The sequence below is a fragment of the Fulmarus glacialis genome, unplaced genomic scaffold (assembly GCF_000690835.1).
Source record: "Fulmarus glacialis isolate BGI_N327 unplaced genomic scaffold, ASM69083v1 scaffold3108, whole genome shotgun sequence".
Taxonomy (NCBI): Eukaryota; Metazoa; Chordata; class Aves; order Procellariiformes; family Procellariidae; genus Fulmarus; species Fulmarus glacialis.
This window is the reverse complement of record NW_009228754.1, coordinates 2,721-27,760: the sequence shown is the minus strand read 5'-3', so window position 1 is coordinate 27,760 and position 25,040 is coordinate 2,721. Positions and strand designations below refer to the sequence as shown.

At 40.7% G+C, this 25,040-nt stretch overlaps 1 protein-coding gene across 1 annotated transcript in view; it reads right to left on the bottom strand.

Moving 5' to 3' along the window:
* The window catches only part of JAKMIP2 (janus kinase and microtubule interacting protein 2), a gene marked incomplete at its 5' end in the record, with an annotated part of 29,570 nt that extends 5,572 nt beyond the window's left edge, over nt 1-23,998 (bottom strand). The window contains 18 exons of the mRNA XM_009583568.1: nt 818-883; nt 2,520-2,723; nt 3,581-3,658; nt 4,723-4,791; nt 5,627-5,692; nt 6,562-6,615; nt 6,956-7,054; nt 9,584-9,682; nt 11,235-11,297; nt 11,601-11,684; nt 12,675-12,803; nt 13,271-13,390; nt 15,244-15,300; nt 16,244-16,384; nt 18,166-18,312; nt 20,276-20,374; nt 21,292-21,501; nt 23,501-23,998. Of these exons, the coding sequence (XP_009581863.1) occupies nt 818-883; nt 2,520-2,723; nt 3,581-3,658; nt 4,723-4,791; nt 5,627-5,692; nt 6,562-6,615; nt 6,956-7,054; nt 9,584-9,682; nt 11,235-11,297; nt 11,601-11,684; nt 12,675-12,803; nt 13,271-13,390; nt 15,244-15,300; nt 16,244-16,384; nt 18,166-18,312; nt 20,276-20,374; nt 21,292-21,501; nt 23,501-23,998 (2,283 nt within the window). The remainder of the gene's footprint in view (nt 1-817; nt 884-2,519; nt 2,724-3,580; nt 3,659-4,722; nt 4,792-5,626; nt 5,693-6,561; nt 6,616-6,955; nt 7,055-9,583; nt 9,683-11,234; nt 11,298-11,600; nt 11,685-12,674; nt 12,804-13,270; nt 13,391-15,243; nt 15,301-16,243; nt 16,385-18,165; nt 18,313-20,275; nt 20,375-21,291; nt 21,502-23,500) is intronic.
* Between the last annotated feature and the right edge of the window lie 1,042 nt (nt 23,999-25,040).

Sequence of the window (25,040 nt, the reverse complement as noted above, 5' to 3'; positions counted from 1 at the left end):
TACTAATATAACCATTATTTCATATTACACATGGACATTGATATTTACTAATATAAGTATACTGGCAAGGCTACCACTGGAGATACATCTTACACCAGTCTGGTATTTCGAGAAAAGACATAATTGGTAGCAGTACTCCGTGCCCATGCTATGATCTTTTTTCAACAATCCTATCTAACCTATCTACAAGTAGTAAAACTCAATGTAAGGGAGTTGGCCTTCTTCACCAAAAAAACGCAGTGCATATTTTTAGAGCGAGAGAGTGTGTATATTACACATATATATAAAGATATATAAAGAATGTGCATATAGAGTTCTTTGACAGTTCAGTTTAAGGGCAAGACTCTGGTACCGTATTTATATTGCATAGTCAATTATAAGCTTCAATAAAGAGGATAGCATCAGAACCTGAGTTCCCTAGTCCCACCAGGTAAGGACAGTCTTCAAATCTTCACTCAGTTTCATTGAGCCCTTCCTGCTTGCTGGCCTCACCTTGCCTTTAATGGAAATATTGCCTGTCTACCAACACAGCATTTAACAGCCAAGTAAAGGCTTCATCATTTGGTACAGTATCATTCACCATAATTAAAAGTGTTTGGCATTTATTTCCTAAAATGAAATGTTGCGGAGGAGACTAAGATTGAAGTCTGTAATACCAAAACACACTGAAACACAAATTGAAAAGAAAGCGTAGTAGAACACCACCAACAGGTCCAGCTGATTCAGCTAAACAAAAAGGTCATGTAGTTCAAGAGAACTAGGTCATTACTTTCAAAAAAGTTGATCAGCATGCTTCAGAAGCGTTAACAGAACCAACCTTTTCCTCCAGATCCTTAATTTGTCTCTTTTGGATGTCTGTTTTATCTTCTAAATCTCGGATCCTCTGGAAATCAGAAAAGAAAGCATCTAGACTAAATTCTCAGTAAATTTGCTTCACTGAACAAGTAACTTAATGATCCAAGTGCCAAAAGCCTAGAAATTAAGAAATCCGTTTCTTTGGCAGGGATAATCTTGCATAGTACCATGACTCCATCCACTAACCCTGCCTAACCACAACTTCACCATATATACAACTGCTCAAAATATGCTACTGCATATATGTGACTGTATCCTCAAATGCCGGAAATTAACATCAATAGCGGATCTGTTTCATATTATCTATTTTATATTAATCCTGTGTTGAATAGATGGAAAGCGTAAGATCATGGTTATACTCTTTAGAATTACATCATGATCCATTAAGATTTCTCACAGTTTGATGTGTTGAAAGAGGGTTAAAGTGTTATTATTAGATCTAAAATGATAAATATATACAATATGAAAAATTGATTCTGTGGTGAGCGAGATATATGTAACTTATAGATAAGGTGTATTTTTTTAGCAGCGCTAGGTACTTCTAGAAAAATTATGTAACATGAGTTAAACTATTGGCCCCTTGGGAAGAGAGATCCCACAGAATAGTTAACAGAACTACTAAGTATGAAAAATGAGGCCTTGAATCTTGGTATCTTTTCTCTATGTAGTCAGGGTATAAGACCGTTGGCCAGCAAACAGCAGAGATCCAAAGAGGCAAACCAGGAGACACCTGGAGGCCCTGGCACCTGGAGAGCAGATGGCACCCCTGTGACTGTCTTCCTAATTGTCTGGAGATGAGACAACTAGCTTATAGCAGCTTTCAAACACTACCTCTTCCTTTCCTTGCCTCTCAGCCTTTCCCAACCCCATCCGCAACTAAGGCTGGCTAAGAGTTGTTCAAAGAACCAGAACTGGTGTGGCAGTGTTCATCAGGGCAGCGGTCATGGCTGAAATCAAGAAGCTCCTCACGCTGCAAAGGCCTGGTAAGAAGTAAGGATGGACCTAGTCTCAAGTCTCCAACTCAGGATCAGGCAGGACTGTGAAAACTAAGTCTTCCTGTGAACAAGAAACTCTAAGCACTGGGCATATGCTTTCTCTCTTATTCCCATAAATGTTCGAGTAAGTTTGGTTTCATTGTGCAGCTTTCACATTAATCAGCATGCTGTGACTGTTTGCCATTTTGCTCTGGGACCTCACAGCTTGCAGAACAGCAAATATTGGTCTTTGAACGTGAAACGTAGTACTATATCTCAGCAGTGAAACGTAACAACTGCCCGCTTTGGGGGGGACAAAGCAGAAGTGTCTGGAAAAACAAATAGTTCTCCTGTGTAACACAAGCCAGAAGCATTCATACAGTTCCTCTTTGCCCAGTCCAATAACTAGGGATGACCATTTTTTATTATAAAGCTAGATTCATGCGGACAGAATTCTGGATGAAAACTTTGGTTTGGAATTTTAAGACTCAAAAGTATGCCAAAACAATCCTCCACAAGCTAATATCACATGTGTTTGTGTACACAGTAAAGACACAAAGTATGAAACAACTCAAAAAACTAGATGCCAGGCTCCCTCGTGACCTGGAGCTTGCCTAAATTTTACCTCAGCTTATGTTCTTATACAGCAAAGCTGAGTAGATAGGCATGTGTGTAGTTCCTTTTTCTTACCTGATGAGCCTGCTGGAGCAGCTCCATCCTCTCCTGAAGAATCTGGCAATCATATTCTCTGCTCTTCCTCAGCATCTGACGTCTTAGCTTTTCTACTGCTGTCCTCAGCTCTTCCTGCTGTTTTTCAGTGAGTAGTTCTCCAAACTTTATCACCGTTTCTTGCTGCAAAGCATTGTACAAGGTGGCTTCAAGCTCCTGGATCCTCTGGTTGATGCAATACCAAAAGCCAATTAGAGATGAAACATTGTTTAAAACACAGTGGGAACTGGGGGGTTGGTGGCAGATTCAGGCGCCTGCATGAGTGGTGGTCCCTGTGCTCAAGTGTGCAAAAATGTGAAAAACAGAACTCATAAAATGGTTCAGTGTTTTGACAAAAGGATATGAACTTTTATTTTTAAAATATTTCAATATTCATTTTCACTGAAATCCCTCACTTTGACTTTTTTTAAAGCAGTTACAGAGATGATTAGGAGTTGGATAGAATTTTCATACCTATTTTATAAGTGTAAAGATGAATATTTCACCAATTCTAAAATTTTGACCCATTGTGCTAAAAAACAAAAGAGGAGAGATTGAAGGTCACTGTCAGACTACATTGCTCTTAATCCTGCTAATCAATGAGCATTCTCATTAACAAACCAAACATGATGAACTTGCACAGCCAGTTATCAGACTTATGTATCAGAATTTGATATAGGAGTGTTTATAGTGGGAACTCCTGCTTTTTGTGGCATATTGTCTTCTTGCTATGACACGTGCAAACCAGCCAACATTCCAGATCTGCGTTCCAGTTGGTTGCACTGACTCCAGTTGGACAAGCCGACATTAATGAGCAATATCTGCCTTTAACTGACAAAAGAGTTTCAGACTTCAGGAGATCTGCCTTTTTGTGTCGTGTTGAAGCTATGCAGATTGCATGGTAGTGCATTAGAAGAATGGGGAAAAAAACCAAATAAAAAAGGAGACTAAGAAAAAAGCAAAAACCTCTCTTCCTGATCCAACAGGAGTCTGTGTCCTGTCACAGTGCTGGCCAATATGTGTAGAATTTCCTTTGTACATACCATGTATGCTTGGTCAAGAGCTTGCTTCCTGTAGTCTAATTCTTCCTCCAAATAACCTTTTATTTTGCAAAATTGCTCCTACAATGAAGGATCATTTGGACAGAAAAATGAGTTAGTTTCTCAAAATACTTTGGGAATTTTTATTAAATCAACTACAGATATCTAACTCAGGCAGGACTAGGAGGCTAGTCTTCAACTGACACTCTGCAGAGTTATTAATATCTGACTCAGCTAGAAAAGAAGGAAGGGAAAATAGCTGTGGATTGCTTTTGTATGATAATACGTCTGATCTACATGGATCTAAATCCATCATCTCTTTGTTGACTTCAGTGGTATTGCTTGGCATTTCAGTAGTGTAATTTAGGGGTTTCTGTGTGATTTTTCTAAAGATACCTCCTCTGGCATCATGGACAACTCCTTTTGTGCCTTCTCTTATTTTGGAAGAAGTGTGAAAGTGCAATAAACTAAACAGGAACTAAACAGGCATATTCACATTCACATTATTTGGGGGAAGCTGCTGTGCTTTAACTTCTCAGCCTACCTTAAGCTGAATTGACTCAAGTACAGACACACCATAAGAACAGCTATCCAACTCTTGTAGTTACGCTTGTTCATCTTGTAGGTTACTTCCACTAACTAGAATAAGAATAGGGTAAGGTGCTAACTTTACTGGTGCTATAGCAACTTCAGTTCAGCTGTGAATATTTTGCCTTTAGGATGGTATGGGCTTAAAGTGTAATGAAAGAAAACAGTGTGATAATTCATTAGTTTCCCACATACTGGTATTGAATAAAATGTGATACGACAGCTGATATTTAGACTGTGAATCTTATAAGACAAAGAATGTGGTCATTTACATCTCTGAAAATCACTGAGCAACCTTTGAGCCCTCTGTACTTATTAATAAACAGTCATCCTCATGGAAAGAGAAAGTTTTCAAACCTTCACTATTTCTGTTTCTATGTTATTCTGCTCTTGCATGTGAACCAGACTAGAAACAATTTTATGAATTCACCAATAATCAGAGAAAGCCTGCATATTTAATTTGCCAAAAGACCTTTTTAGTTATCTTTTGGCCCACCAAGTAAATGTGACACACAGTGTCTTGCCCCTAAAATGTGTATTAAGGAAAGTTTGCTTACCATATCACTTTCCAGTTCCATCATCTTCTGATGCAGAGCAGCTTCAGCTCCCTCAATCTGCTGGATCCACTGGAGGGAAGACAATGAGAGCTGTAACCTGCTGTGTTTTCTAGGCACTTGGGCAGTGGCAAGTGGGACATCTACAGCATCTTGTTAGTCTATTTTTAGTAACCTATTGCTAATTCTGAGCCCATCTTGAGGCTGTTCTCCTGTGACAGGGGCAGCTGCAATGTCTGTAGGTAGCACTTGACAGAGGATAAGCAAGAGGATCACTGGAAGATGGAAAAGCACACTGCCTTGGATGGACAGGGAACCCATTTCATCCCATGGATAAGGGCCCATGATGGGGCTCTAGCATCTCAAAAATAGCTTAGCTGCGTAGATGGCAATTCTCTTTGCAGAGGAGGAATTGCTGAGTAGAATCCTTGGAAGCTGTCATGTTAACAAAATTGTGTGCTGCATTTGAGCCACAGAAAGCAATTTTAACCAACCCTCACTTTCTTCTTAATTTCAAAACCAAGGAACTTAAGACACATACTTTCAGTGGAAATTTTGCATACAGATCCTTTCAGAAGCTTTGGAAGTCTCAGGACTAGAAATCCTACACTATAACTAATTATGACTTAAATGTCTGATGGTTTCTCATTCAGTTTACAATTGCAAGTTTCATTTGACATTCTTTTTGTATTTGCAGTTGTTTTGACTTCACAGCTTGGGCCAGCTGAGTTTGATATTTTTGCTGCTTTAGCAAGGTGTTTGGGACTGTGCTGGCACAGTTTACTTTATCTGGGGAATCACTTCCTACACTAGAAAGTTTGACAATATTGACAACAACAACAGAGCAGATTTCCAGTGGTAGGTGAGGCCTTAGATAACACATGAGAAAAGCAAGCACACAATTTACCTTTTCTGCCAAGGACAATACAGTGGAAGCCTGAATTATGGCCACTTGTTCTTCATTTCTTAAATTCTGTGAAGTGAAAGAGAGGGAAGAAGAAAATTGGCAGCAGTTTCCTGCATGAATAAAGATAATGCAGGCTACAGACTAGGTCTACAGTTTTCAGGGGATCCCTGTAGTATTGGGTATCCTATTCCCATCAAAACATTCAGAGTCTGTTAACATATTAAAAAGAACACTGCTTTTGCCTTTCTGCATGATATGGACTAACTATATGTTTTCATTACATTGCATCTCATGAGAAATGTAAACTAAAATTAGACCCATTTGTCTATCTTCATGCTAGTTTTACAAAGCTGAATTTCCATTAAAGCTTTTGTAAAAATAATGCTGATTTACACCAGCACGTGAATAGACAATCATGATCCTTCATTTTTATTTCTTATACACTTTCTTAAAACAAATCTAATGTTGGCCAGAGATACAGGACGATCTCTTTTACATGGATGACTGAAGTGGGCAGCAATGCCCACTTAGAAAGCCACAGGGGATTTGATAATTCTTGCCTATTTATGAAACTGTTTGCAGAGGAATCCTAGTCCTGATGAAGATGTGGTTGGCTCAGACTGCCAAACTAATTCACATGCTTTCCGGAATGACTGGAGTGCAGTCAGGCCCAGTTCCAAGTATCAGTGGCCTTTGGATATTCTTCCCAGTCTGCTAAACCAGATGTTAAAGATGCTACTTCTTAACTAGTTCTCTGACTATTGAAATCTCACAAATCCTTAACTTACAGAAATAAACACTCCTTAAATGAATTGTTCTGATATTACATAATTTAACAAGTATCTTAGAAAATAGTCATGATAATTATAGATTTCACTTACTCTACAGTACAAAACGCAACTTGTAAAGGGAAAATATCTCCCACTTTAACTTACCCCATTATCACCTAGGATGTCTAACTGCTTTATGAGGTCTGGGATGCTGACATCCTGCAAAGAGAGAATAAGGTAAAGGCATGGCATGCACATTTTATCACGGCTGCAATATTCGTCTCCCCTATGAACCATGTTGAAATCAACCATTTTGTTTTATCCCATGGAAATGCATCACAAATTATTTCAGTTGCCTTTGAGCCAAGTTTTATCATTATGGTGAAAATTATGAGCCCAATTCAATTGTGTCAGTCATCACATACTCTTACATTAGACTGAGTTTAAATGCTTGAAGTTTAGTGGAGTTATTAGCAGAGATGAATGTAATGGGTTAGGTTATACAGGCAGCATCCACCACTCCTGTAGTTAGAAGTGCTGCCTTACAAAACTGACCTACCTTAACCCCTTCCTTCATGCAGTAGATCTGTAGAGCACTCACACCATCTGAGAATGGGTGAATCTGGAGATTAAATGGTGGGGACCGTCTCTCTCTTTCCTGAAAATACATTGAAAAGACACCAGAGAACATATTAGAATGAAGGAGATGCACACAGAACTCATTAAATGCCATAGCTACTGTTTATATCATGCTTTGCAGAGCCAAGCTCTTCATTTTACAAGTTGAAGAAAGAAACATTTAGACCTAGTCCGAAAAACAGTGTGCCAAGGGGGATAGGATCCTAAGTCCAAGCTAATTATTTATTTGAAGAATTATGTCAATTTGCAAATTGTCTGTGGAAAGGCTATCACCTGGCTAAGATTCAAGTGATTTGCTTAATGAAGTGTTGAACAACTATATATTGTTGTAAATACTCCTTTTAGAAACAGGTATTTGACTTAAGACTACTAGGATACTCAGATTACACATTTGCTCATCCTGGTATGTTGTATATTCCAATATCTGTGGAAAGTAATAAATTCAGCTTAGCTATTTATACACCTTCATTGCATAAAATCTACAAATATTTGTCCAGTTTTAAAGGACCAAAGACAAAAATAAAAATTTGATGTTATTTCTCATCCCTTTCAGGTATTCAGCCAAGCACAGAAGTGAAGATCAAATTTCACTTTCAAATACATTTTTGGTTTATGAACATGTAATTCACTTGATCAGTCCAGTTCCATGTCATATGGAAACACAGCTGTCAGGTAAAACTGTGGGAAAGTTCTATAAATAAGGGACAAATCTGTCGCAGCGCTGATGCATGAAAGCCAGGGAAGGCTCTGCATTACCTACAAGCTCTGAATGGCAAGTATATAAGGCCTTGGACAGCAACTGAAAAGAACAACTGAGAAAGAAACCAGCTTATACTGGAGAAAAGACCAGGTGGAAGTTTTTGTCGGTTGGAGCTCATGACAAGAATCTGTAAGGAGGGGCAGTCTGGGAAGAGGGAGATCGAGGTCCGACCCAGTCCTCTGGCCGCCTGCAGAGGCTTCTGGAGCTCCTCCATCAATCCCCAGTGTCGCCTGAGGGACCTTTCTTACCTAACGCAGGTCATGAGGAGAGCTGCTCAACAGGGAACGTGTCCAGTGCCTGCAAAAGTGACAGCGCTTGCAAACAGGCAGATATGTCGCTATTCATTGTGCTAGGGCCTACAGCCTCCAGACACAAACTAGGACAACTCCAGGCCAAGCACTGCAAGACCACATTCACCTGTATAAAATGTCTCTTATCCCCAGTACAGTGGCAGGAAACTGAGGTACAGAGAGATTAAATCTAAAATTAAATCAATAGCACGGAAGCCATTGCAAACCCTTGTCCAGGGAGCCTGTGTTCCTGGGGCACCCTGGCTCTGTACCCTAGCCCTCCGCCGGTGCTCACAGCAGGGCGGCAGCACCGGCACCGCCAGCCCCGAGGGATCACCAGCGGCCCCGGGGATCCGCAGATATCCCCAGCAGAGCCGGAGTGCCCTGTGGGCTGTCGCAGGCCTGGCTTCAGCTCCCTGTGCTGCAGGAACCAACGTGCACGTTTCTCCTCTGCAATGAGGAGTGCTCTAATCGCCCAGTACAGATTGGTTTGGGTAGGACAGCCCCCCTCTCCTCTCAAAGCCAAGTCCCCACAGAGGAAAGAACTCAATATTCTCTGGGTCAGAGGGGACAAGGTACAACCCTTTTACCCCCACAGGTATGGTACTGGAAGGCAATAGCCCTGGGTCTGATACTTTCTCTTACAACTGCGTATGCAATTTCATCGATCATTGCTGAATTAAACTTCAAACAGTTCCAGTCCTTCAAGCACAGGGCTAGAGAGGTGCACTTCTCCCCACAGCAGCACTCTCAATGAAACTTGAACTCTTGTCTCATCACCTTTGCTGAAAGAGGGGAAAAGAACAAACCTAGTATAATTTATAGATCAGCAGTGAGATTTTCATAGGGGAAAATAGGGCTTTGAAGGCCCTGAAGAGGGAACTGTACCTGCGTCTCTGACTTCCTAGAGGAACACTCTACTCTTCAGCTATTAAAGATAAAAGTACGCTCAACATTTCTTTCTCCTCCAAGACCTGCTCAGGTTCATGAAAAAAACCCAAAACAAACCCAAAAAAACCCTGGATGCCTACTCTCAGGAGAGATCTTAGCTGTGAACTAGGATGCAGCCCTGAGCAAAGTACGTGAGGATGGGGTTTAAGCCTTGCTTATTTGGTTAATTTAAATGTAATTAATTTCTGTTGATTTTAGTAGACTCCAGGCCAACAAGCATGTTGACAACAGACTGCTCCAAAGTACTAGAAAAATCATATCCACAGGTGTGGTACCTAAGAGCCATGCTGACATTAATCAGCTAAGCTTATCTATGCACACTGGGCACCTAGCTCAGAGAGAAGTGAACCAGTCAAGTATGGAGCTTACTATTTCCAGGATATTAGAGCTGACATACTTCAGCTCACAATTAAAAATGCTGGGCCTGATTTGTTACTCTGTTATATCACTACAATGCTTGTGTAAACACTTGATTAAAGTTGGTGTCCAGTGCAAGTGCACTACTTTAATTTGCTACCAGCTCTACTGTAATGAGCCCATCCATCACCTCCAGCTCAAGGTTGCGGAACTCCAGCAGCTCATTCTGGTCTCGGGCATCCTGCAGCTCCTGTTGCAGACGGTTGTTTTCTGCTTCCAGTTTCTCTATCTAATAGAAATATGTAAATTCAGGATCTGTGCGACTGTTACAAGAAACATTGAATATTTGGTGAGTAGTAGTTGAGGTAGCAGAGGCAGTGCAAAATCCAAACTCTAGAGACGATTCACTACTCGCTATTTTACCTCAGTGAGTCTTTAGTTTACAGGTGAACTTCTGCTCATCAACTTCCTAAACATCATAAAATGCTTAGGCTGGAGGTTTTCCTAAAAGAATCCAATCCTAGTGAAGATCAGCGGGGAAGTTAACTCTACAGAGGTGTCAGGTTAGCTATTAGATTAGTCTGCTTTAGCTATTAAACACACTGCTCTCATGGTAAAGCACAAATAGATTGTCTGGGGAAGGATGTGGAGACATCGTTATTAGAGGACTCTGGGTACAGGTTGGATAAATGTCTACCAGGAAATAGCTGCACCTGCCTTGAAGAAGAGCTTGGGCTAGATCAGAGATTCCCAGTGTGTAGTACATGAAGCGCAGATGGCACGCAGGGAGAGCTGTCTTGGTGGAGGCAGTTACCTGAGCAGCCATCCCACCCCGTGCAAGCGCTTGTGTGAACTTCATGGCAAGCACCCCACGTGAATAGTGCTGCTAGTTAGCAGATAGACTTAAATAACACCCGTTGGCCAACTGTCTATAGCTTGCTTGTTGTGGACAACTCCACCACTAGCTCCTCAGCCTGCTCTCTTCTGCAAGTCTCCAGCCAGTGCCAGGACATGTATTTTGCAGTCAGGTTGTCTGAGTAGGGCCCAGACAAGGACAGCTAGGGAGCATGGTAAGGCTGAGGTCAAATGAACCCCCATAGGTCAGTTTGCCTGGATGGGGAAGGATGGCACAGGGCTGGAGACTTATTAGGTGTGTTTATGGAAGTGGAGAAACACAGGCTAAGAAACCCCATCTGGGGAGGTGAAAGACGGCAGGAGACCTGGTGCGGGGAGTTACGGCCTCTTGCTGATGGCAGTCATATGTATGGCCACTGCTGTTACTGTTGGTGATATGCAAGCAATGTCGAGGTCCTTCGTATCCTTATATTCCATGATTAAAAATATATACATACATACATACAAATATATATATGCACACACATACAGATGATAAGTTCCACTGGACCTAGGGATGACTTTAAGCCCTTAAAAATATACAGAGCGCACAGGGACTAGGAGTATGAGAAGGTCCTATTGTTAGAGGGTGACTGCATTTCTACTGCTGTTTCACACCCAGAAGCTAAGCTCAAACATCCTGCCAGTGCAGCAGCAGTAGCAGCAGACTCTTCAGTGAAATGTTACTGGAACACAAAGGTCTGCGCCTCAGAGCCAGAATGATGAGTAGAGCTTCCAGCTCTCAGGCTGGAGCTTACCAGCAGAGCTGGTGCATCACAATTGCCAGCAACAACAGTGCCTAAGCAGAGCTGGAGAGGGCTTGTCTTTCCTGGTATCCTGTCCATATCAATCTATGCTACCTATAAGCACCAGACTGCATGTCCAAAAAGTGTACTGCAGGATCCAGATTACCCTTCAGAGTGAACACACAAAACTTGGGAACATACCTTGTCTAAAAGCTCTTGGTTCCTCTTAATGAAAAGCTGTTTGTCTTCCACCCAGTGCGAGTCCTGTTGGATGAAGCAGTACTATTACAGAATAATCTAACTCCGTAAGATTGGGCACATTTATTGAAAATTGGAGCCACAATGTTCAGGCTTTAAAATCCTACAGGAACAAACTGTCATTTACAGAATAACAACATATTAGTCTTCCAAACTGTGGCAAGGCTTGTGAACTCGCTAGACCTGCCTGTTTACTGAACAGCAATATTACATCTCATGGAAGTCTATACTGAAATTGTGCTAAGTATTTTGTAAGCAGAGCAGGTAAGATCCAAAATAGGAAAAAAAAAATACACAAGAAGTGCTTACCTGCCCTTTCTGTGCCAAAGTTTTCTCCAGATCTTCTATTTTGGCTTTATATCTCTGGACTTCAGCTTGGAGCTGCTCCTGAGCCTGTTGAAGTCAGGCACAGCATTAAACAGTAACAAAAACAGCAGTGTGATTGGTATTAAAAGGAAACCAAACACAGCAGAGTCTGGGCTTATGCTGTTGCTTCCACTGAGTGAGTAACCGTTACAAAGGTTCTGGCTCACTGATGTTTTGTGCCACCCCTCGGATTGGCATACAGATGACACAAGGTAGATCAGCCCCCTCTCCCCACCCAAGCCTATTATTACCATGAATTGCATGAGAGTAGTGAAACACAAGCTCAGGTATTCAGGGTGACACGCTTTGCTCAAAGACCCTAGTAAGGGGCAGTTCCTGAATTGAAGAAAAGTGCTTAGTAGATGAGAGCAGCAAAAGGTAGTGGAAAGAAGCAATTATAACTGCCTGGGGCATCTTCAAGAGCTGGCTCAACAACGTGCTAAACAACCTGGTGTGATCTCACAGCTGACACTGCTTTGAGTTTGGGCTGCAGACTGCCTGAGGTCCCTTCCAGCCTGAATGATTCTATAATTTGATTAGAGGGACAACATTTTTAGTCTTGGAAGGTTTACTGTAGTCTGCATCACATTCAAATTTGAATGTAATTTGCATTTCTCTATTAGAAACATTCAGGTGAATATTCCTAAAGTTGGCGCAATGTGTGCCTTTGTGAAAACCCACAGGCCTCCATTTACCTATAAAACCCAACCCCTTCACACCTAGGCAAAAGATGAGAAAACCCTTGTGATTCTGTGCCAAACTGCAGAATTGCCTGCTTTGGCATGCCTGCCTAACTGCAGGGTTTTCAGGTTCAGGTGGAAGACAGCCCCCTGTAAACTGAGTGATTGTGTACATTCTTAATTGTCACTCTCTTTAAATGTACTCAGCAAATGAGTGAAACGGACATCTCTGAGTTGTATGGATGTTGTATGTAACTCCATTCCCTTGTATGTCACTTTGAGGGGTTTGTCTGTCCTGATAGCAATGAAATGCTTTTACCCTCAAACAAATACTGACCTTGGCTTCTCTTTCAGCATCTATGATGCCTCCTGTCTGCTCCTGCAGTAGTGCATACGCTCTCTGCAGGGCCTGGTACTCCTTTGTCAGCTGTCGAAAACGCAGCTCTGATTCTTCTGCTGCTAAACCCTGAAGGATAAGAAAGGACATGTCTAAGCTCCAGACAGCAGGGCACTGCCAAAGCAAAGAATGCAAGTGTGATTTGTTAAGCACAATAGTTGGTTTACAGGTCTTGATTCAAATAGCTTTTTTTGTGAGCTTGCTGTGATATGAAGTAATAATAATGTGGAATTTATACAGCGTTTATATGTCTTTAAGCTAAAAGAAATGTGATAGGTATTATTTTGTTGAGGGGGGGGAGGAAAAAAATAATCTCAGATTGCAATGAAGTCATAGCTGTAGACTCTATGGACTAGATTTTGAAAGAACCTCTCAGCATTTCAGTATATCAATAACCAAAATTGAGGCCAAACTTAATGAAGAACTTATCACTCAATATGCACTATAAAAACGTAAGTGTTTTTGAGAGCCTGGCCACTTGTTTTGGAAGTCGAAGTCTCTTGAAAACCTTTTTTTTGGAAAGAGTCAGATCTTACCTCATCCAGATCATCATCTGGGGTTGCTGGTGTTCTGTCTGTTCTGTATGAGGCCACAGAGGATGTTTCAGAGTCCATGGAATCATCATCGTACCCAAAAACTGTATCCACCACATGTCTCTAAAGAAGGGAAAACATGATTTCTGAATCTCGCTGAAAACAGGTAGCATGAGTTTCTGATGGGAGGAAAGGTTACTTCAAAATCACATTGCTAGTTACTTAAAAAAGGCAAGACATGAAAAAAGAGCAATGGACTACCCCTGCTCTACTCTCTTACCATCTCCAAACAAACCCAAAGGGAACCATATTGAAGATCAGGTCTTGTGCTGGTGGAGAATAAGTTTGCTGATTAATTTTTCTGAGCTGAAGATCTGGCTCAGTCTAAAACTTGGAAAACATAACAGAAGCAGCAACATGCTAAAAGAAAAATCTCTGCCCTTGCAGGAAAGCAGGAGAATTGTTTGTTAACCCCAAAGCTGTTCAGAAGACATCTATCAAGACTGGCGTGCAAAGATAACACCATGAAGAGCTGGAAATGTGTGCAGAACAGGGAACCCTCCTTCTTCTCTCACAGACACTGCTAATATTTTTAATATCTCAGTGCTTCTCTCACTGATATTGCTGTTGGAGTGACTGACATCTACGCTAATATAAAACTAGCATGAAGAAACTTTTCTCTCACACAGCTTTCCAGTTCTATAGTAACTGTCGTATGTTGTAAGAGATTGTTCACACTACACAGTTTGGTTGTATGTCTGACACCTCACTATCCCCAATCTCGGAAACGGAATTAAATCAAATGAAACCTGTGAGTCATGTCCTATGAAGGTACAGATGTTTGACCCTGCAGGTTTGGTTTCAGGGTACAGATTTGAGCATTTAAATACTTGGCTTATGAATAATTCTGCAGACAAACTGATCAACGAACATTTAAGATGCACTTCTGCTTTGCAACATTTTTCACTTTTGCTGACAGGTTACAACCTTCTAAACCTGGAATCTGAATCACACAAAAAACATGATGCCAATAACCTTTTGCATATGATATCTTTTTTTTCATTATTTTTCCAAGCAAAGACAATAGCCATATTCTCCCATGTTACAATCTCTGGCTTAGAAATAAAGTTGACTGATGAAAATACTTTTTAGTCCTTGTCTTGCAGTTACGTCTGCTGTGTATTGCTTCAAAACCCGTATAGTAACAATGTGATGACACATCTAGGATTTACTGGTCTGAAATTCTCTCTGTGTGTAGGAGAGCGTTGCATTACTTTCACAGAACATGGCTGAAGTACTAGGGGATGCCCTTGGAGGACAAAGAGCAACCAAGCTCTGTTTCCTACGCAGTATTTCTGCTTTCTGGAGGTGGGATGTGGCTATTGCAAAGTCATTCTTCACATCTAGCTGATAAAGGAGCTATTTGAACCACTACTGACTACTCAGCTCTAAAATTGTTCTAAATTATACCAGCTTTGGACTCAACCCAATTCAGGGTAATACAAGGGGTAGCCAAAGGCCTGTGGAACTGAGCAGGAGAAAATAACACTCAATTTCTCAGACAGAAACTTCCACTTGAAGAATAAAGATGCACAAGGATTTTGGTTTAGCCCATATATGCTGTGAAAAATAGATAGCAGAAGATAGATGAGAAGGTCTCTGGAAATGTAAATACATCTCAGCATAATAGACCTTCAGACCAGTGTTTATAGAAAACAGATAGAAGGAAGATTATTACTATTTCAGAGAGGGGGGGAAAAGCCCCATTTTGCTTAAAATAAAAGAGATACGTAAACTTAACTGAATTTCAAAGTAGGCTTAAAAAGCTCTCCCAAAGTAACTAAGGTGTTTATAAACCCAGTCACTAAAGCAGATTGTTATAATCCACAAAGCTCTCTTTAATCAGATTGCTAAAGTGTGTTTTGCTACAGAGCCTGCTAGTATTTTTATAAGCTGAAAACAGCTCTTCCTCTTACCTTAATGGGCTTTGAGCTCCTTTTATGCTTTCTGCGACGAATGAGTTTCTCCCTGTCCTGGAAAATAAGATTAAAAAGTTATTCTCTCTTCTCTTGTTTTCAGCTGTAGAAGGCCAAATCTACAGAGGAAATAAATCATTGGGCTTCCACCGACTCTCTGTTCATACATTCAAACAGGAATCTGATTCCAGGTGGAAGGGAGGATTCATATCCAAATCTGTACATGTGCTACCTGAAAACCACTTGAAGAAGGGAAGATGGGATATCTGAAAGAAACCCCTTATTGTGCAGTTGCCTTGACAGGCTGTCAAACGACAGGCACTGATGGATTCTCTGTTAAAATCACTGGGAGGCCTGTTGCAGGGGGACTGGTTTGGGCTTTGTATGAGAGACTGTCTGCCTTCCCTGCAGAGGAGATGCTGCCTCTGTCTCAAAGTCATTAAATGACGGTAGTGTTGATCTCACCACTCCTAGCAATGATACCTTAGAAGAGGCAACAGCCTGTTTTGGAGTCTCTTTCTCCTTCCCCTCAACATCATAATGCAAAGTCAGCTGAAAAAGGGCGTGTCAGTATTAAATGACAGAACTAGTGAACCACTGTCCAGCAGCATACGCTTTTCCAGCACATGATATCGCACTGTGTGCCTGCCTCTTGTTAAGGGAACTTTTTAATGGTAGCTTAGTTATAATGGTAAAACAGCTTGGCACAGCCCTGCCTTGTGAACATGTAGGTATATTCCCAAGCTCCACGGTTCTTAGTCTGCGTTCATTTCTAGAGCTCAATTCACACACAAGAGTTATACTTTTTGAGTTGTAGAGGCTGATGCCCCACTAGAAATTCAGTTAAACTGCACCCATGCACACCTACATCTACAAAATTTGCAGGTGTTAAAGGTAAGATAAGATATTAACTCTCAGATCTCTAGTTATAAGAAGAAATACTATCAGTGGTGAACTGTACACAGGAATCATTCCTAATTTCCTGGTGTTCTGGACATACCCTTGTTAACTCATCAATTATGTTCTGTTGTTCTATGACCTGAAGCTTTAAGAATTCAGTTTCTTGTTCCTCATTAGCCTGATCCAGGTCATTGAGAGATCTTAATTTCTTTAGAGGAGGATGTGATGTCATTTTTTCTCTCTGTGGTAAGAAGCAGAAACACATAAAATAAGATCCAGCAATTAAAAGACAAAAAGATCACCTTTCAGTTAAAAAATAGACATTATCTTTCATTTAAGCTGTACAGCCCTTTATATATGCTTCAGCTACACCATTTTTATAACTTTATTAATACCCACCAGCACTTCTTAACAATTATGCAGCACAGCAAGGCCGAGTTCTTCAACCAGAACGACGAAGCTTTATCTATTTACTTATTGTGTGGCAATATAGCCTCTACAGCAGCCCTTAAAGGTAATATACCATAGCTCTTCCTTTGCCATGCATCAAGAAGCCCCAACATGTGGCAAATATAGTTGAACCCCCTACCTGTCCAGTGGGTATGCAAATAGTATCTACTCCCATGACCCCATGCCCTTACTAATACCCATCATATGGCCATATACAGTGAGTAAATAGACATTCCTTAGTCACATGAAAGACATGCATCCAGTCAGAAGAGGAAGAAAGGCAAAAAATGTGGTATCAGATCTATTTTAACTAGGAGTCCACATCCTGCCTGCTCCTGAGCTTATGTGGGAGAAGAGATGGCTACAGCCCGTGACAATTACTCTAGCCACTCACAGCTTGCTAACTTCCATAATTTGTGCATCTATACTGTAAACAGCAGATGTCAGAGAGTTAAGTTAGAACACATGTGCTGTCTGCACATATATGCACCAGTGGTGCTGCCCACCGATGCCTAATGCATGCAGATTCCCAAGTCCCTTCTCTTTGCTGTGGGAGAGCCCAAGGGGCTGTGTTCTGTACTACCACAGCTGTGGAGGAAGAATTCTGATCCATGACACCTACAATAAGTTTCTGTCTTCTGGGCATGGGTGAATTGCAGAGTCTTAAAGTGGATTAATCTTGTAACACTAAAGCCTTTTTTCGATTAAGACAAGAAAGTGAATCTCACCGTCTCATCCTCATCGGCAGGAAAGCTGCACCTATTGCAGAACAGTCAGCCTGCTCAGGATGAGGACAGTGGCTATTGGAAGCCAGAGACAAGACACACAAAAACACACTTAGCACACTTCTCAGCCTGCCAGCTTACATCTAGCAACCCAGAACTTCCACCTCCTTTTTTTTATCAATGCCAAAGCAACACCAGTGCATGTATAGGGCGTGGATTCTGACTGATACTCAGGGCAATTCCATTTGGAGGATCTACAGATATAACTGCTTTGACCCTGCTTCATATAGCCCTAGTATGTGAAATTTATAACCCTAGCCACCACACCACCATTCTCCATTTCCCATATCCATCTACCATGCATATGTTTCATGGAAATATTGTATGTGCTCAGGGGCAGACCAGAACTTTACTCTGCCATCATCAGCTCTAACAAGAACGTATACATTCAAAGATGAACATCATGCTGGCTGCAAACATCTCTCTTAACAGCTTCCTTTTTGAGTTCCAGATGAAAAATAGCACAGTGGGATATGACTCAATGATACAACTATTTTTTTTCTTTTTTTAAAACAATTGAAACTCAAAATTCTAATTTTTGGGATAGTATTAAAGACTGTGATTATGCATTCACTTAAATATATTGCACATGTATGCATAATACACAATGTTATAGTATGTAAGTCTATTATATACAGACCTAAGCATGGCTATATCTTATCAATAGTATTACACACTATATACAACATATATTCTCTATGTTAATACATGCATACACTATGCAGATGTGGCCACCATAACAGACATAGATCATACAGTAATCCTCATTTTGCTCTTCAGTACCAACCATTTCTATATTTTCTTTAGTGACTGCTTTGAGTTTATCTTCCATGCGCTGCAAAGACTGCATAAGTTCATCATTTCTCTTCGTGAGGCACTTGTTCTTTTCCAGAAGAGGTTTACATTGTTTCTCAGCTTCTCGGACACGCTTCAACTGGATTGATAATAGCAATTAATAATTGTAAAGAATCCAAATAAAAGATCTTTTTTCTCCCTCCTTTGTTAGAAGTATTTTTGTTACTTCCCTGTGGGACTACTGTCCCAGTAAAATGACAAAGTGATCTAATGGCACTGATGCTTACAGTTTCCATAACTTACTTTATCTATAAATCTCAAAGCATAATTCTGCATATCTGTTTCCGAAAGATGGCTTTATCTATGGGAAAACTCAGACATACAGATGAAGAAACCCAACACACAGTCAGGCAACTGCAAAGCTCTTACAAAAGTCTGAAATGACCTGTGCTTTATCTGCAAGAAACCCTCTGATTTTCTCATTCAAAGACAGATTTGCATAGGTACCTACTCACTCTGGACACAGCAATAACAACATAGTTGTAAGTCTGGTTTTTAATGCCACACAGTGAAACACTTGTGCACATGCACAATGAACTTTGTTTTAATCAACAAATCACATAACATTTAAACAACAAATCCCATAAGATAGGAAGGTATCTTAGGGCATGCTTGGAAGTTCCAGTATTGGTACAATTAGAGTTTTAACCAAGATCTCTTCCTCTGAAAAATTAGTTCCATCCAGTAATACTGAGTGTTTTATAGATATAATTTCTTTTTTTAAGGGAGGACAAGGAAGATGGTGTGTGGCTGTGGAAAGGTATCATCTACCTAACAAAGGCACTGTCCCAGTTCTGTATTACTGTTCATCACCAAGAGGTTCCTGCCCCTTGCAGTTCTGCTGGGGAAAGGACCGAGAGAGTTTTCGGTAGCTATTAAGGACAGTTAACCACATTTGTTTACATCATCACATCATCTTACTAGGCTATTTAAACTAACCCAGTGATTTTGTCTGAAGCAGGTTAGCAAATACCTGAAGATCTCTTCTGCTAACAGGAAAGGGGGGAGCAGCTAGGAAGTGGTTACATCTTTGATCAGCACAGTTATGGGCAAAACAACCATTTGTCCTACCCTAAGAATGAAGTTAGCTGTTGCTGGTCTGAATGTATCTTAAAGTGTATAGTATTTCCAGCAGTAGTCCTAATCACATTTAACAAAATGTGTTCATTATAGTCACATTATGCAAGATACAGCTTAGAAGCCTTTTAAAATGATTTTTTTTTTTCCTTGTGAAAAAATAGGCTGAATATTTAACGACATGTGATAGCTAATAAAGCTGACTCATCAGACTCCAAGCTATTCAGTGTCACAGAAATTTGAGGGTTGAGAGCTTTTCAGAACTGAAGAGAGACTGAAGAGAACATATTTGTAATTTGCAATCTTGATAAGACATTATTTTGCAAATATTACATTAAGAACATCAAGAAGATCCAAGCCAGCTAAATTGATATGAAAGGAGTGCATTAGCACTCCTAGCTCAGCAGATGCTACCTTTGGAAAAAAAGTAAATTAAAAAAAAAAAAAAAAAAAAAAAATCAAGAGCTGAATTTCACCACCCTCATCCTTAATCACAGAAGTATGGAGAGGTTAAAAAGCCAGGGTGCTGACTTTAACACACAGGTATCACCACCTAGGAGTAAATCAGATAAAGAGATCAATTCACTGTTGTCCATTCTCCCTAGATCTGATACTTAACTGTTCTCAACCTGGTCAAATACCAGACTACAGACATTATTTCATTTACAAGATAAGTCTCACCATACACTGTTGTACACTCAAAAAGTCAAGGAGGGAACATGAGCATTCATGTAGAAACCTACAAGCCTCTGCCTCAACTTTCGTTATGATTTTGTACTCGTATAACTTCAATGAAATTACTGTTTAATTCTAGGATTAAAAAAATCATCTTCAGCCTCCTGAGTGACTAGCCTGATGGATGGAAAAGGCATATTCATGGCTGGCCATCATCCTTGGATCCCCCTCTCTTTGCCTTTCCCTATGGCTCCTGACCTCCTCGGTCTGATAGTGCAAAGCTCACACACCAGTTCGTTTCGTTCGTCAACGAGCAACGTGTTCCTGTCTTCCAGCTTCCGGATTGTGGCATTCAGTTCTGCTATCCTCTTCTGGTTTCTGCGCAAGTCCTGTTCGTTGGCAACAACATAATACAGTTACTGATTCTTTTCAAAATACACGCTTGGGAAAAGAATCCTCAAAAACTACACACCAGTCAAGCTGTCATCATCAACAAATTATATTTATGGATTTTTACAGTATTGAACATGCTGGCAAAAATATATATATTTTTGGCAGACAGTATCTGGTTTGGGGGATACTTTAAGATTGAAAATTTTCAGTTGTTTAAAAAAATAAAGAGAAAACCACCAAACAGATGTTGATTTTTTTTTTTTTTTTATGATGGGGAAGAAAAAGCAAAAAGCTAAAAGACTCTAATTTTTATTGCCTTTTCCTATACATTGCTTCTATTTGCTGAGCCCCTATATCAGGTGAAAAAGTAAGGACATTCCTTTCAGTATCAATTGCATTTACTTTCTTATTCCTCATTTGCTTATGTGTAAATATGTGTATATATACACATTTGTTGTGTAAACATCATATACTTAGTCAAACAACCAGTGAGTTGCATGCTTTGTGAATGACAGCAAGGGCTGTATATGCGCAGAATAAGACAGAGAAAGAGGAGGATCTCCTAAGAGCCTCTCGGATCCCTCCCTCCCCAGCATTCTCCCTGCCCCTCCCTGCCCATCTTCCCAATTCTATCTGTTTTTGAGGATGCAGGCTATCCAGGTAGCTATGTTCATGGAATGATTCTTTCAAAGGTGCACTAATTATTTAAGCTGTTTTATATTCATAAATAGAGTAACTGAGGAAACAGCCTTAGAAAGCTTTGTCCCACTAGCGGAATCCCTCTGAAGAATCTGCTCATAACTTCTCTGTAGTGAGTAAGAGTGGGAATGTTTTCCCAGGGCCTGAGAAAATATTTAAGCAAGAGAAACACAGCCATGTTTCTGTTTTGCAGGGGCCAGTAAAACCTGCGTACAGGGCTGCTGCAGTGCTCCGAACCATCTCCGGCCCTTCCTGGGATCTCTCTCTTGGGACTGCTCATGTTACACTCTGCCTCCTTCACCAAGAAGAGCTGTTCATCCAGAGCCTCCTTCTGCAGCTGCAGCTTCTGCACATAGCCTGTCTGTGTCTCCAGTTCTTTCTCCAAGGAAAATATGATCCTGTCTTTAGCCTTGATCTCGTCCATCTGAATGAGAGAAACACCAAAATATTACTGTGTAAAGGCAACAGCATTTCAGCCTTCTCCAATCTAGTAGTATATGGTTTACTTAATAGCGGTGTTCACCATTTAAATCTGCTATATCATACTGCACCAGGCTTGTAAAACAATACACTTTGAGGTTTCAGCCATAACCGTACATTGGCACAGTAGCAGATTCACCAGCCTTATACAGAGTGAAGCCCAGGAACTGAGCGTGGTGCGACGTGCTAACGGGTAATTGGATGAAGAGTTCAGGTTTTCACATTGCATTTTGGTCAATTATTTATACTAGTGAAAAATAAGTATAAACTCTGACAAAACAAAAAAAGTTTAGACTAGCTCCTGCTCATGTAAATGGAGCTACATTACCTGAGACAGTAGAGGTTACGGTCCAATTCTCACAAACAGAAGATCTGTGCAGACCCTGTATTTCTTAAAGCTGATTGCCATGTTATTAATTTTCTGCTGAGTGCAAACTCAAGGCTATTCATTTTATTGTTACTTCATTTCTGCCTATCTCCCAGGACTATCCAAGACAAAAAGAAGTGCCTCTTATTTCACCTCACAGCAACTTTAAGAATGATGGCTGAGAAGAAAATTTTAGATTAAAACTTAGAATAAGATCAGCCCAAACAAGCCTTGCAACCATGAAAATCGGTACAGAGCTGCTAATGTCACTGAGCTCAAGGAAATTTGGTGAACCAGAATTTGCAAATCACTCTGCCAAAATAAAAGTAGTATTATCTGGGAATGATATGAATCATTCCCTGAAAGCAAAAATTACATCTATGCTAAATTTTGCCTGAAGCTGCCAAAGATACTTTCTGTTGTGGCAGCTTTCTAGGCTTGCTGAAATCCTCCCCAAAGTATTTTTCAAATTAATAAGGCTAGATTCTGATCTCCATTAACCAGATGTCACTCTGAAGTAGCTTCCTCCACTCTGACAGTAATACCACTATTTGCTATTTGGAAACCACTTGTGTAAGTCAGATAAAAATAATTCTGGACTTATTCAGGGTTCTTCTGCATGTAAGAATTTTTTTTTTTTTTTCAAAAAAAGCCTTTCATCAGTTGCTAAGTATAAAATCATACAATATATATGTGGAACCTGAGTTGATCTTAATGTCATGTCTCAGTTTTATCCTGTAGTTTCACTGTAGTTCCTTTTTATACTAAAACCCTGAAAACAGATCCTTAATTTCAGATGAGGAAAAAAGTAGTTTATCCTCATGGCTACACAGAACTGCAAATGGGGATCAACGTAACAAGAAGGGCCAAAATTCAGAAGGCATATATGAAGAATCCACCACTACTAGTCTGTACTACATTATTGAGCATTTTGGCAACACAAGAATATACCTCCAGTTCACAGACTTCGAAGGGGGAGGCGGGGGGAGGAACACTCTTGACAGTTTAAATTACCATTTCTTTTACTTAACTGTCATCTTGAATTCCACTTTTCAAGCCAAATTTTCCACCGTTGCAAGCAGGTCCAGCTCCCCGGATGATAGGGAAACATGGCAACTTGCACCATTGCTAATGTGGGCCTCATTTCGTTCATTTTCCTTAGCAATTACTGAAGGCTATGCCAAGACCAACCCAAAAGGTATCTCCCCTCCTGCCATGGTTTAATGTGTTTAGGATACCATCACAAGGGCTAGAGAGACTAAGAAACTGCAAGTGCAGTTGCAAACACTCTTTTTCTAACACTTTGCATTGCACATGTATTAGCATCTCAGCAAGCCAAATCCTTACGGACCAGGCCAATCACTCTCCTACTTTAAGGAGTTAGCTGCCACCACAGTGGTTGCTCTAGCTGACTCACCATGATCTATTTACCGCTGAGAAACGACAATGAGAAGTTTTTAATACTTTTGCAAACTGAGGCGCATTGCAGAGTTCTGTTACTCACAAAAAGCTAAGAGGCACAAGAGGCAAACTCGCTACAGCATAAGAGAACACATGAACTGTTTTGGTTACTGACCAGGCGGCGAATATCCCTTTCACTCTCCCATTTGATCTTGGAAATGGCTTCCTGGTGGGACTGATGCTCACTCCGAAGATCCCCCGCCTTGATCTTATCAGCTTGGATCATATTGTTAAGGGCCTCATCTACCTGCTTTTTGGCAGACTTCAGTTCAGTAATTTCCTGCAGAAGCTTAAGGCGCTCGGAGTCGAACTGTTTTCTGGCCTCTTCACGAGCCTCAATAGTCAGCGCTGTCCTTACTTTATCACTGCTCCCATCCCGCAGCGCACACAGCGCTGACTTGAGGCGCTGGATTTCGCTGTCTCGGACTTTCACCATCCGGGTCATCTCCTGCTCATGCTGTTTGATGAGGTTCTCCCTCACGGCCTGCAGCTCCTTCATTTTTTCCTCATGGAGTTTGGCTTTTAGCTCCGTGATCTGCACGGTCTGCTTGCGCTGCTCCACCTCGCGGATGCGCTTAGTTTCTTGAGTCTTCTCTCTTTCAAGTTTAGCAACCTACATTGAGATAAAGTGAAAGTCACCTGCTACCAACGTAATGTTATCAAAACAAGCCCACCCAGACACACAGCCATGTCAAATTGAGGAAGACCCTGCTGCAGACCCTAGATGATCCTCCACCCTCCTACAACAAAATATGGGCCAACTCCTGGGACATTCACATAGATTTTGCACTGTCTTTACTCAACCCAAAACAACCCTGTCTTCTCCACGTGTCTTGCTTCATGCAGTGACACTACATATACTTCCAATATTTCCTTAGGAAATAAGACTCCGTGTATATGCGTGCATTTGTCTAATAACTTTTTAGCCCATTAGCCAACGTCGTCAAATTCACCAGAAAATTGGAGTGCTCAGAAATAGCAAGGTTCCTACAACTTTCATGACCATGGGCAGTCAATCAGACGAGAGAAGTACTTGCCTCTATCATGACCATGGGCAGTCAATCAGACGAGATAGAAGTGCTTGCCTCTGTATGATCCCAACTAAGATAAGGTCCAGGAAACATTTCATCTTTTACAGATGTGCTTACCCATACATAGAGCTTTAATAGGCATTTGTAGTCACTTCTTAGACACATAACTACAGAAAAGCATGCTTCACTGGTTATTACGCTTATGGAACGGCTAGCTTTACTTAAAATAGGTCCTTTGTACTCTTCATTAACAACAGTTTTTAAAGTTCTTTGTCCATAGCTTTGGAATCAAAGCTACAGAGCAACCCACCAGTCCTCAGTACAGTTACACTAATATATCTCTAGGTGCAACTTCATACCCTTGAGCAATTCCACAATAGAAACCTGTGTGAACCTACACCAAAGGAAAGCAATGGATAAGGAATGGTTTCAGTTCAAAGCAAACTTGGTAGGTTTGTTATTTACAGTGAAAAAGAATGGGGTTTCAAAGATTGTAAGAACTTCTTTGTTAATTCCTTTTTAAATAAAGGCCACAAAGAACGAGGAAGAGTGAGCAAACCTTTCAGAAAGAAAAAACGGGGGAAAAAAGGTCAATCTGAATAAACATAGTAGCCCTCCAAGAGA